Source organism: Paramormyrops kingsleyae, chromosome 22 (assembly GCF_048594095.1).
Source record: "Paramormyrops kingsleyae isolate MSU_618 chromosome 22, PKINGS_0.4, whole genome shotgun sequence".
Lineage (NCBI taxonomy): Eukaryota > Metazoa > Chordata > Actinopteri > Osteoglossiformes > Mormyridae > Paramormyrops > Paramormyrops kingsleyae.
Window position 1 is genome coordinate 15,468,608 of NC_132818.1, and position 13,257 is coordinate 15,481,864.

Below are 13,257 nucleotides of genomic sequence, written 5' to 3' on the forward strand. Positions count from 1 at the left end.
TAATACCAACTCCAGTAATTTCTAAATATATATATTGTAGATATGCATATTATATACATTTTTTATGTTCTATACATTAGAATATTAAATTTAGCCAATTCATATAGTTACATACAATGCTTATTTGTACATGATCATAAAATAGTAATACATCAAAAGCATTTAAACATATGCAAAATAATCCTTTATGCAGTTCATATGCTATCAGGAGCAGACCTTTAAGTTTTATTAAAGCCACAACAATAATAAAAATCAGGTGTCAAACAATTTAAATACATTTATTAAATTTGAATGTAGAAACAGATTTTTATGGTACAAAAGTATTTTTAGTCGATGGGCATCCAAATTCAAGACCATCACTAAGGTAGCCATTAAACTCAAGAACGGGGCACCATTGAGCTTCTCCACCCCACTAACAGGCCGTGTGGGCGGGGACAGAGGCCATGTGGGCGGGGACAGAGGCCATGTGGGCGGGGACAGAGGCCATGTGGGCGGGGACAGAGGGCAAGCCCCATCTTTGCTGGGCCCAAGACCTGAGAGACAGTCCCTCTGTACAGCACTCAGCAGTCAGGTCTAATACAGGCTCACGGTCTTCCTTTCCCTTTCTTCTGTCTAAACCCCTGTTTTCCCCCTTTCTTAAACCCAGGCCTAGGATTGCCGTTCTGTCTTTTCAGCTTCAGGCCCCTTTCTCCCTTTTTCACGCCAAAGTTCTTAACACCTTTTTTGCTCTGTTTTCTGTCTTGGTTCTGTGGGCGGGCCTTAGTACCAGGCCTACTAGAGCGTTTGGGGCTGGGGCCTCCCCCAGCTCTCCTTCCCCGTTTGGGCGCCCCCCCTTGGCCAGAGTCTTTGCCCACTGACATCTTCCTCTTCTTAAAAGGCCTCAAAGACTTGTCCGCATTCTGCTTCTTTTTGGCCATGGGGAACATACCTGCGGAAACAAAAGGTCTTACGCTTTAGAACGCAGCAGCGAGCGCAGTAAGAGACCAGGAATGCGGGTAACCCTACTTACCTTCATCTGGCTCCTCCCCTACAGCCTGTCTGTAGTACTCTGCCTCATCCTCCGACTCAGCCGCAGCCTGGTCATCCTGCTGCCCAGGATCTTCCACTTCACTGTCTGTAGCTCCCTCCTGATCCTGGTGCTTCCTTTTAATACCTGCCAGGCTCTTCTTCCTGTTGGGAAAACACAAAACCACTCCAGGTCGTGGAAAAACAACGACAATATTCACTCACTCACTCACACACGATGCCTCTTCTACTGCGGTGTCACAGGCCACATACGTACTTGTTCTCCTCCCGTTTCTCCTTCTTATGAAGAATGTTCTGCTCCTGCTTTTTCTTGCGCTCCTGCTTCAGCTTCAACTGTGCCTCCTTCCTCTTCAATATCTCTCGAATGTCCTCCTCACTCTTTTGGACTGTAGAAAGGACAGAAAGAGAGACTCACTCACCACAGAATCGCTACACCCTTCACCAGTCAGCGCTCGCTCTGCTAGCATGACAAGAGAGTCAGATTTTACTTACTGAAAGAGTGATAAAGAACATTCCCTGCCCCCATGCCCTCCTCAATCTTCACTAGCTTCATTGTCATCCTGGGGCCAATCTGCAACAATAAAAGCTACGTGAACTTCCCATCTCACTACTATGGTTGCAAAGGGGTGGAAATTTTCTGGAAACTTTCCATAGGATATAAAACTGGGCAATTTTGGAAATATTGAACTCTGTGCGAGTTGTCAGATACAGCAATAAAGCAAACTGTATGAATCATGCAACACTGAATACAGTAAGCAGGATAAGCAGTGCATTTATTCCCCCGTTATAAGCTAACATGCAAATTTAGCAACTTTCCAGTTAATTCCCATGGAAAGTTTCCAACTTTGAAAATTCCCAGAATTTTGCAACCCTATTCACTACAGGCAAACACATTTAGGCACAAGAATACTTGACTGGGCACATCAGAAAGCGTTTACTTTATGAACTGCATCATGGCATTCAGTAAGCATTGCTTCATCACTTGGGTCCCAGCCTGTTCCCGTACGAGACGAGACATTTACCTCCGTCAGCCGCACTGCACTCTGCTGCGAGCACATGTTGCCCCGGCCAGAGTACGCCTGGGGCAGCTCGGTGATATTGTGATCCCCGTCCTGCTCCGCTTCACTCTCAGACAGGTTGGCTCCCCTACGGCAAAAGCGAAGCATCGGAACAGCATGAGAGCTCGTGCGGAGCCACGACGCACGCCAAGTGTCGGCGCGCCACTGGATGCATCAGAGCGTTTACTTTGAAACATCACTGGAAAAAAATCAAGGTAATGAACTGGCATCATCTGCATCCTGAAAGTAGTCAGATTTAGTCTAACAACTGGGGGGGGAAGAAAGGGTTTGGTGCCACACATCCTTGCTTGCACGCATTCATTCATACTTAAATTACTCCCTTTAACTGCTAAGTCTGCACTGCTCACTGGCTATGTTCCTAAAGAGGAATAGAGCTCCAAAAAGAACTGCGTGTAAAGTTTAGTGTTATAGTTGTTAAGGACCCCGCCCCAGATGGCATTTTCATTGTTAGCTGTGGTTTCCCTTTAACCAAAGTACACTGCGGCCTCTCACTTCATGAGCAGCTCGCTGATGTCATCGAAGCGGCTCATGTTGGGGAAGCGTTCCTGCATCAGCTTCTTCACCCCGCGACTCATTCCCACGGGCACCACCTTCAGGCTACTGTGGGCAGAGAACGTGCAGAGTGAGCCTGCGTTTCCCCAAGGGCCACCTACCGGCAAACACAGCCTGCACTCTGGAGTCTGGGTGCATCAGGGCGTTTACTTTGATAATGAATCACCGTCAGTCATCGATCACATTGTCATCACCTGCACCTCGATTAGCTACCGCTTAAGCTATTATTATTATTTTTTTAAAGTATCTAGGTTAAGCAAACTCCAGAAAAGGAATCTTACTTACTAATGACGGAATTCTATCTCTTCTGACAGCGGGTCATAATTCAGCAACACGCATCTCTTTATGGAGTTGAGGTTCACCTGGAATCAGAAACAAGACGCAACGAAAGTTACTGGTCACCGGCTGTTGGGTGGAGCGAATGTCAATTTGCAGACGCGGATGTGAATGTGGGTTTAAATGGCTGTCATGCAGTTCGACCAAGGAAGGCGCTTTGCTTGCAGCAAATACGACAGCAACTATCAAAGTTAAGTTGCTGTCAGTCACAAAAATCACCCCCCTAAAAGTTTGCCCAAAAAAAAAATAAAATAAAAATATATAGGGCCACAAATGTCCAGTTTCAGGGATTCACTAGTACCAGACTGCATGACAATTCATGTGTATCTTACATAGGAGCCGGAAGAGAATTCAAGATCAGATTATTTCCCATCAATAAGATCACAGATAATCTCAGCAGACTATACAATCATCATGGTTGAACTCTCTTCCAGAAGCTTCCAAACATTCCACTGCCAGCTCACTCCCAACTCACTTTGTGCACACTGATGGAAGGGAACATGTTCTGGAACATGGTGGCCATCAGCTTGACTTGCATGCCCGTCGAGCCGAAGTTGTTCAGCACCAGCAGCGGGTGATGAGTGAACTGCTGTTGGTGCATTCTGTGTCTCTTCAGCGATGAGACGATGTCTTTGACAAGGGTGTACTGAGAGACACAAAGCGAAATCAAGACATGAGACGTGTGGAAGAAATCAGACTATACCTACATGGTTAAACTTCAGTGTAATTTCCCAGCGAGTCCTCCACAGATACACACCTTCAGTAGTTTAAAGTACATCGTGGGTCCTTTGGGGAGCCGGGCCAACCGCTGGAGAGGGCAAGAGATTTCTGTTACTATTCTGTCACTAGAAGAGGTTCTTAGGTTGGGATGACAGGTAATTACTGTCAGAAAACATGTGTCAGAGCTAGCGATCATGCTGTCCTGGAAGGATATACCAACTTACCATATTGATGCTACTGGGAGTTTTGGTGAAGATCATGAAATGGGTCACTCCCAGTGGTCCCGCAACCGCTGCAAAATCTTTCAGGACATTCTTCTTCCGCACCTACAAAGCAACACGTGCGTGCCATTAATACACCGAGACCGGAGCGCTAAGATAGCGAATTATGCGTCGTTTTTTCCCCAATGGATCAACGAGCGGAGCCGACCTTCAGATTCTCGGCGGTGAAAGGCTCCATCACATGCCGCATGTCCGTGACTAGCTGGCCTGCATTCTTGCCGATCTGTCCGCGGTGGAACACGAAGGAGTGCGGTACCTTGCCGAAGTCCTCCTCCCCTTGGCGGATCGCGTTTAGACGCGACTTCTTCTGGTTTTTCGTCTAGTGATAAGGCGAATAAGACGGATATATTTCTCTCATTTTAAACTATACTTGGACTGTTTGCCTTAAAGTGGTGAAATTTATAGTCTATCCACAGTAATCTGCATGCGTTCATGAGGATCCGGAAAGTGGTTCAAAGCAGTTCAAAGCTCTGTAGATTTTTTTCCCCCCCATTCCCGAATCCCCAAATAGGGTTAATTCGCTATCACGTCCACCGATCACGCCGTTCGCCAGTTGGCTAATGTAACACGCCGACTGCGGCTAGGCCACAATTAAAACATACTTAACATTAATTGCAATAGCACGAACATCGGTTAACATAGAAACATATTCACAACTTTTTACGTTTGTTCTAGTCTAAACGCCATAAAGAGTTTGACGCCAACCTACGTGACTGGCAAGCTGAAAGCTAATACAAAAAGATCTTACCTTTGTTTTCCCCATAGCATCGATTTATTACAAATCTTAAAAGAAAAAATAATTATAATTTACTTTCCGCATATTAATGCACCTAAAACACTTGATAGCGTAACAGTCACATCTTGCTGCTATACCGGCCAAGAATCACCACGTGTAAGACCATGGCTTACGGGTTACACTGAACTTGCTTCACTCTCCCTCGTTGGTGAATATGTAGGTAAAAAAAAAGCAACTATAGTTGTGCATACTGCCACCTAGTGTCGTGGCGCTCACTAGAAGAGAGCATCGATACAGTACTTTTTATGATTCGTTGTATGTTCAACTATTTATAACACAGAACAATTGTCTTAAAAACACCATTTTTTAACAGCCAACGCCTTAGTTGATTGCATCCAGACTGTTTTAATAAACAGCATGTTGCCAAACTGAAGAATCTTTAGCGATGGTCTCTCCCAGTTAAGGAGGTTCTCTAACAGTGATGCTGTCCAGAATCTCTAGAGATGGATGAAGAGGTCAACATACCAACCCACGGAGAACAGGTCAGAGGTCAGGCTGTTGCAATGTAAACAGATCCCCTGCTTTCATTCTGCATTGCTGGTGCTCTCAAGACTGGCCTCAAACACCAGAATATCAACACACACACACACACACACACACACACACACACACACACACACACACACACGCACGCACAAGAAATACACCATTATCTGTCGCTCAGCCCAACTTGGATGCAGCATCCATTCTTTGTCTTCTTAGTTATTTTATTTTGTTTTATGTATTTTTTAATTCTCATTTACAGTAAACATCTTTTCCAATTGTTCAAACACTTTATATCTTTAAAGTTGTATAGTCATGCAGAATCTTGACTGGGAGCTGTTCAGTCTGACTGATGTAGATGAGCAGCTGTATTTTGCTTTCAAACTTACCTAATCTAGTCAACTGAAGTTAAGTAAAGCTTTAGTGTCATTTCAGCCACGTACAGCACACAGTGAAGCGAAATAATGTTCCTCCGAGACCCATGGTGCAACATTCATGACGGGACAGACATTACATTGCTAAAGACAGCATCATGTAATTAATTGCATAGTGCAAAACATTCTTGTACAATTATCAGTAATTGATGGGGAGGAGAGACAGAGGGACGAGAACTACAAGTATTTTCTATGTAATATCATATAACATAATAATTATTTCATATTAAACAAACAATGAACACAAACAGCACTACACAAACACTACACAGCACTGGGTAAATAGTGCAGGAAGTGCTGGCTATACTTAAAGTGACAGCGCAAACTACACTAAAATGTATTGTGTCTGACAATTTACAACTTGGCTTCTAAATCGTCTATCAAGCAGTTTAGAGACTGTAACTGTAATTCATAGATTGGGGTCACAATGAAGGGGCCAGTTAAAAGGGGCAAGAACCAGGTCAGCTTGAAGCATCTAAGCAGGGAGTATGGGACCACTAAGGGAGGCTTGTAATTATGCTTCTCTTTGTTTACATGTCCTTTAACTGGGAGGGATGGAGGGGGGGGGCTACGGAGGGAGGTCTCGCTGCTTTAAAACCTGTGAATCACAGGACCCCTGTCTCTCTTTCTCCTTCCAGTTCGAGTCACGGGCCGCAGCTCCGGAACGTGGACCAGGCTGAGCAGAAGATCTGGTCGAGTCACAATTCCAAGAGGACACAGCCGAGTTTAACAGCCGCAGTCACTAGAAAGAGGAGCTGGTAGACCACAAGCTACTAGACCACAAGCTACTGTGCAGCGTGCTGTTAGCTGTATGGGCAAAGCGTGGGGCTGTGTGGCTCCTTCTCAGGGTGTCTGATTGAGTGCCAGAAGCAGGGTGCCTGTCGAAGGTGAGTTATATGCGGCGGTAGTGAGCATCACCATAAGAGTAGGAGAGAGGTGTGACATTTCTTTGCCGTTTCGGTTGTGGAAGTGAAAGAGGAAACATCCAAATACGCTGCTTTATCACAGCTTTTTCTCTTGACCCGCAGCAATGTGGGTTCGTCATTAAGGTTGTCGCTTCAAGTTTCAGGCACAGCCTTGGGCAGTGTACCTTGGAATAAATTGCTTAATCTCAACTGGTCCTGCAAAATGTCTAAAATGTAAGTTGCTTTGGATAAAGGCATCCACCGTTATCTAAAAACATAAATTCAATCCATTTAGTTCCCGCCTGCATTTGTGTGAGTGTACGTGAATATTTGTGTAGAAATAGTGGTGGATGCCAGTTAGACGCTTATCTTATGGTGTTGACAGTGCTTTGACTGTGTGGTTTGCAGCTGGATTGACTTTTGTTGACTGAAGACACCTGCTAATTAACTCACTCACCAGAGTATTTTTGGGGTTTACCTCACAGAATAAACATCAGCAAACATCTACAGCTCAGAATTAGACCAGTGGTATATACGTACTGGTTCTTTGCATTATGTATGTATCTAAATACTCATTTATGTTCTGCATGATTGTAAATTTACCTCTGTTGTCAGATATTGTTTAGGATTACTTCCTCTTTCCAACAAAGGCTGATGCATGCTGGGAAGAATATCGGACGCCAGCTGGGAAGTCAATGGAAACTTGGACTTTGTCCCTCTTGTTCCTGACTGTGCTCCTGGTCCAGAGAGGAACATGTGGGCAGAAGAGTATTGATCCCACAGTGCCCGGGGAGGAAGGTACGCAGAGTCGGCAGCCTGGGCCGGCAGGGCCGAAGGCGGGCCGCTGCGCCTACACTGTCGTCGTGCCGCAGCAGCGGCTGACGGGCTCGTTGTGCATCACCTCACGGGGGGGCGAGTCTGGTGTGGCCAACAGCTCGGATGTGGCGGCGCTGCGCGGGGAGCTCTCCTACCAGCAGCGGCAGCTGGAGGAAGTGCGGGCGCTGGTGGGGCGCGAGAGCGGCCTGGCTCAGGAGGTGCGGGGCTGGCGGGGTGAGAACGCCGGACTGAATGCGCGCATCGCCCAGCTGAATGCAGAGCTGCTGCAGCAGGTTCTCCACAGTGGGGAACAGGCCCTGGCACAGCAGCGGCTGCAGGAGCTGCTGCTCAATGCCACCACTCAGGTCAGATGCAGACCCAGCTCCCGTCCCTCTTGGCATTTCCACTTTCACTTCTTTTATATTTGTTTCCCTTCATCTTTTGTCTTGTATCCTCTATCCCTCATGCGCTTTAATGCACAGGCTTACCCAGGCTGAAGCCCAGGGGACACCGGCAAGAAAGGGGTTTCAACAAACCTTAATAAAATGCAGCCTCTCCCCAGGTTATAATGGGGTTACGTTCCAATAAACCATTTGTAAGGCGGAAATACCACAAGGCGAAAATGCATTTTAATACAGTACACCTAACCTAACAAACATCATAGCCTAGCCTACCTTAAACATGCTTAGGTCACTTACATTGGCCTAAAGTCATTAACCCAAAGCCTATTTCTAGTGTTGAACATCTCATGTAATTTACCATATAATGTACTAAAAGTGAAAAACATTTACGCATCGTAAAGTCAAAATATCGTAACACGGACCATCAGAACTTGAGGAGCGCCTATATATTTTCAACCCCTCAGCAACTTTTACTGTCACCTCCCCCCCATCACCAACTACACGATCATAGAAAATGACAACTCAAATAGCCCAGGGACCTCTTCTCATAAACCTGCACCCCCACCCTGATCCACAGAGACCCACAGTGCCCCCCCCCTCTTTCATAGCCTTTACCTATGTGCTCTTTCTCCATTACCCGTATCCCCTAACCAGCATCTTTCACCCCATCTTCTGTCCAAAGCCACCAGCTCCTGCCTCCCTTTAACTGTCCGCAGGTGCAGCAGTTGACAGTCAGCTACAGAGAGCTGGAAAACAATTACAAGACTCTCACCTCAGCGATGAGCAGCCAAAATGCACTGATCAATCGCCTGGAGAAGCAATGCCAGAGGGACAGCACTGACCTGCCCCAGCAGGTAGGGGGCAGCGATCTAACCACGCCTGCTTTGGGATGATTGTTTATTCCTCCTTTTATTTATCCATCCATTTCTTGTCTTCCCAGGACAAACCTTTCTCGCAGCTTCATCAATTCTTTTTTTCTAAGGGAAATGCTGAACCCCTGTTTTTCTTCAGATTTTGGTGGCTTTGTGCTGTAGATCTGCATTTGTTTTTGTGATTGATCTGGACAGGGGCCCCGGAATGAGAGCCCAGAGACAAAGAAGGTGGACAGTGACATCCAGAAGGACCAGAGTGTCTCCAGGGACGACCCAGCTGCCATCACACCCAGTCCTGCCCTAAAAGCCTCCCTCGCCAGCTTCCCCGTCACTAAGAGTCCAGGTGAAAGCCAGTCTGCCACTATAGCTCTGTAATGTTACAGCGAATGTCCCCAAAAAGGTAATGAAAATTAGTTATTTTTACTTAGCAAGGACTCGTTTATAAAAATCTGTGAGTGCAATAAAAGCACTAAAAATGGTTAGGGCTGGGTTAGGGTTAGGGTTAGGTTTAGGGATAGGGGTTAAGGTCGCCTTGTAGGGATTTTGGTTTTTCCCATAGAAATGAATGGAGAGTCCCCACAAATATATAATTACAAACGTGTGTGTGTGTGTGCGCGTGCACGTGTGAAGGTTTTTCAATCACCGTGAAGACAAATTTAAAGAAAAGCTGCTCACAGATATCTGCAATATGAGCATTGTTAGGTCCGATCACTCTGAGCTATTTTCACCAAAATATCATTTGTGTTTAAAAATCTTTTTTTTTTTTTTTTGATACCATTGTGAGTTTTTCCACGTTAAAGCGGAAAGTGGTGGGAAGATCCCCAAAAAAAAACACTGAAATCCAAACATCGGCATGTGTGTGAGGGAGGGACAAAGCAAGGAAAGATAAGCGGTCTCACACGAAAGAGCAAAACCAGACGCAGAGTGTCAGTGACCTGCCACTGGAAGCCCTCCTTAGGAAATGCCTAAACAGTGAGTGAAGATCGCCAGCAGCTTAGAGGAGACAGGAGGAGCCCCAGAGCACCCAGCCAGCACACACACTGATGCGTGCAGAGCTACAAAAGAGAGTGATGTGTAAATCTCTGCTAAATGACAGTGCGGATTGTCCTTCATGCAGATTGTCCTTCATGACTGAATGTAGATAAACTGTACTAAACACTGTGCTATTCAAAAACAGTGCAATAACTTCTGGAATTCAGATTTTTTAAATAATGGTAATGTTTGTAAATACAATAGAATAGAATAGAACAGAACAGAATGGAATAAAATAGAATAGAAAAGAATATGATGCTTTTAGTGTCATTTTGCACAGCAGGTACAATGGAATTCGGTGTGTGTGCATGTTTGTTGGATTACATTTCTGTTACATTTTTCTTAAGCTGTGGCTGAGCTTTAATTGGTAAACAATCCAATAGGTAGGAGTCACAAGGAGGCTGTCACCTGCCAGACTCCCCAGGGTCCCAAAACCCATCCTATTCAGCTTCAGTTTTCCATCATAGCAATATAACCAGAACTAGGAATTAGTTACAGTCACACAAAAATCTGTAACCCAGAATTCTACGATCTATGACTACTATGAAGTGACTAACTGCTTATGAGTAAGATTACTGTAATTCTAAAGAAGAGTTTCTCATATATGGTTCAGAAATGGTGAAATAAATTACCTCCAGTCAGCAGAATCTCTCAACATTCAAGAAACACTGGAAGACTCGTCTTTTCCGTAACACCTCAGCTAACTCATCCAACCTCTGGCCTGCTCTCTCTTCATTGACTAGTCTCTTGGCAACACTGGATGCTTTTATTTGGAAGTTGTTTAGTTGGAGTTTAGTCCTCAGGGTCTTCTGATTTGAGTAGCTTTTCTGATGTTGGGTCCTAACGATGGTTTGTTGTCTTGCTCCACAAATAACTTGTATTTGTTACCAGTGGTTCTTAGGAAGTTAAATACCCATATTTGCTGCTTGACAGCAGTTTTCTTGGAGTGTAAAAGCTGCCTTACCTTTCAGGCTATATAATTAAATCTAATGTGAATTTGATAATGAGCGGAAATGATATGCCTCGCTGCAGGTCCGTGGCGGGACTGTCAGCACGCTCTCGATTCGGGGCAGCTCACCAGTGCCATCTACCTGCTTCAGCCACTCCGCACCAACCGGCTGCTGCAAGCCTGGTGTGAACAGAACCAAGCCCATGGTGGCTGGACCGTCATCCAGAGGAGGCAGGATGGATCGGTCAACTTCTTCAGAACCTGGGAGCAGTACAAAGTATGTTCCGGAACCTCAGTGAAACCCAGCGTTGTAACTCCCTATAAAACAAGCAGGGTTATCTCAGGGTTATGTGTATGATAATTGCTATGAACTGTTAGCTCAGTATCTGCTGTTCAGAGTGCTGGTGTTTTCCCCTAGTCTGATATTCAGCTGCAGCAATGTGGCGGCAAGTGCATTTAGGTAAGAGTTAAACCCAAAGGACTGATCCTTCAGATGGCCTTTTATTATATAGCTGGGGGGTGGGGTGGGGGGGGGGTTGATCTTGGACCACCAGCATTTTTTTCCCACCATACTTGGGAGTTTTTCAGTCTCCTGACATCTGCCTGTCTTTCTTTCTTTCTTGCTTCCCTTTTTCATACTGCATGTGCCATCCTATATAAATGGGGTAGAAATGGATTGCCATTATTGCCCTATTTATATAGAAAAGGGAAGCAAGAAAGAAAGAAAAAGAAAGAGAAAGAAAGAAAGAAAAAAAGAAAAAGAAAGAAAAGAAAGAAAGAAAGAAAAAGAAAGAAAGACATACTCTTGTCATGTGTCTTAGGGTGACTCTGTTATGAAAGGTGCTATATGAATTGAATTGAATTGAGCTTAAAAAGGGGCCCTAGGCTGACATCATCATGGAAACTCATTTGCTCATTTAACTAACCGGTCCATTTTCCCCAAGGGGGTGCGGGGCTCTGATGTTTGCCAGAGCCCTCAGCTATAGCCTAGGACGGCCTAAGCGTTAATCCAGCCCTGGACAGAGAAGTAAAGCACAGTCCCTCTTCCTGCCCACAACTGGGACATTCTCTCAGAACACAGGCAGGGGATGTTTCACTGGATAGGGCAGTCGGCCTTCCCTTAAGCGCCGACAGAGCTGGAGCAGTAGGGAAGCACCAGCCTCCTACATGTCGCACAGGAAGTAGCTCAGAAAGTAAGATGTGTCAGATCAGGCTCTGTGGTCATGTGACATTTCAGCAAGGCTTTGGCAATTTGGACGGCGAGTACTGGCTGGGTCTGGAGCACCTCTACTGGCTGAGCGCACAGGCAGTCTACCGCCTGCGGGTGGTGCTGGAGGACTGGCAGGGACGGCAGGTGTTTGCCGAGTACGACAGCTTCCGCCTGGAGCCCGAGAGCGACTCGTACCGCTTGCGGATCGGCGAGTACCGTGGCACCGCCGGCGACTCTCTCTCCTGGCACAACAACAAAGCCTTCACCACCCTGGACCGTGACAGAGACGGCTATTCAGGTGGGGACTCACAGGCTCACGTATCCGTCTCTGAGCCGTCCTGAGGGGGCTGTGCTCTCGCGCTCCCATGTATGCAGACAGCTTTCACTTACCGTCTCTGCTGCTTGGGAAAATGGGGCCCATCTTATTCTGTCTCGTGCAGGTAACTGTGCTCATTACCAAAAGGGTGGCTGGTGGTACCACATGTGTGCCCACTCCAACCTCAATGGGGTGTGGTACCGGGGGGGCCACTATCGTAGCCGCTACCAGGACGGGGTCTACTGGGCCGAGTTCCACGGAGGCTCCTACTCCCTGAAGAAAGTCGCCATGATGATCAAGCCCACCTGATCGGCCCAATCCGATTGAAGCGTGGCTGTTTGTTGCCATGGAGATGATTGGAGCATCGCCATGGAGATGACACAGCTCAGCCAAGGAGGAGGCTATTTAGCCAGGAAATTCGATACAAGTGTATTACACCATGGAGCTGGTCATAGCTGGGTTTGGGAGGCTAGTGACAATCTCTCACCAAGCAATGTGACCTCATCATAGGGCAGATCTCTAAAATGCCCTATTGCAATTTGGTTTGGTTTGGTTGCCAAAGAATATACTTTATAGCCTATATATAATTAGACAGCTAGTCAAGTAGTAGTAATGATTGCAGTTAATCATTCATCACAATTAGACCTGTATTCTGTAGAATGTGGATTATTTAAAAAATATATGTATTGTACTAATAAAACATGTCCTCCTTCACAGTGTGGGGGGCTCATAAAGGTTGAAATAATTGAAATCAGTGTTGGGTCACGGAGGTGAAGATCTGCAGGATCCAAGCAAAAAGCTAAGCAAGGACATGGATACATGAACCCAGGATGAATGATTTTTCAGTATTTTTATTTCTTTATATTGTAATAAATAAATGGTCAAAAAAAATCTAAGACTTAGGTCTTTGTTTTGGTTTTCTATAGCAATGCTGTTCATCTAGTTTCTATAACCCAATGGCACCCGTTGAACTGTCAATGTTTTCCACAAATGTTTTCTGTGTAGCACATTGTGTACAGTTTTGCCTTCTGCATGCTGCTCAACTAGAA

The 13,257-nt window shown here is 45.7% G+C and overlaps 2 protein-coding genes and 1 non-coding gene across 3 annotated transcripts; 1 reads left to right on the top strand and 2 right to left on the bottom strand.

The window, feature by feature from the left end:
* Positions 1–259: 259 nt before the first annotated feature.
* Positions 260–4,943, bottom strand: ppan (peter pan homolog). The gene is made up of 12 exons (XM_023821719.2): positions 4,743–4,943; positions 4,143–4,313; positions 3,938–4,039; positions 3,751–3,801; positions 3,469–3,639; positions 2,943–3,019; positions 2,598–2,705; positions 2,049–2,172; positions 1,519–1,597; positions 1,283–1,412; positions 1,010–1,170; positions 260–928 (listed from the first exon to the last, which is right to left on the bottom strand). Exons 1-12 carry the CDS (start codon positions 4,755–4,757, stop codon positions 585–587), a joined length of 1,533 nt encoding a protein of 510 aa, XP_023677487.1. The 5' UTR covers positions 4,758–4,943; the 3' UTR covers positions 260–584.
* LOC111849370 (small nucleolar RNA U105B) lies at positions 2,785–2,861 on the bottom strand. The gene has a single exon (XR_002839506.1). It is a non-coding gene; the product is annotated as a small nucleolar RNA U105B (small nucleolar RNA).
* A 272-nt stretch (positions 4,944–5,215) lies between the features above and the next one.
* Positions 5,216–13,150, top strand: angptl6 (angiopoietin-like 6). The gene is made up of 9 exons (XM_023821985.2): positions 5,216–5,272; positions 6,346–6,594; positions 6,736–6,846; positions 7,228–7,793; positions 8,546–8,683; positions 8,897–9,044; positions 10,766–10,959; positions 11,920–12,190; positions 12,333–13,150. Exons 4-9 carry the CDS (start codon positions 7,308–7,310, stop codon positions 12,515–12,517), a joined length of 1,422 nt encoding a protein of 473 aa, XP_023677753.1. The 5' UTR covers positions 5,216–5,272; positions 6,346–6,594; positions 6,736–6,846; positions 7,228–7,307; the 3' UTR covers positions 12,518–13,150.
* Positions 13,151–13,257: the final 107 nt, after the last annotated feature.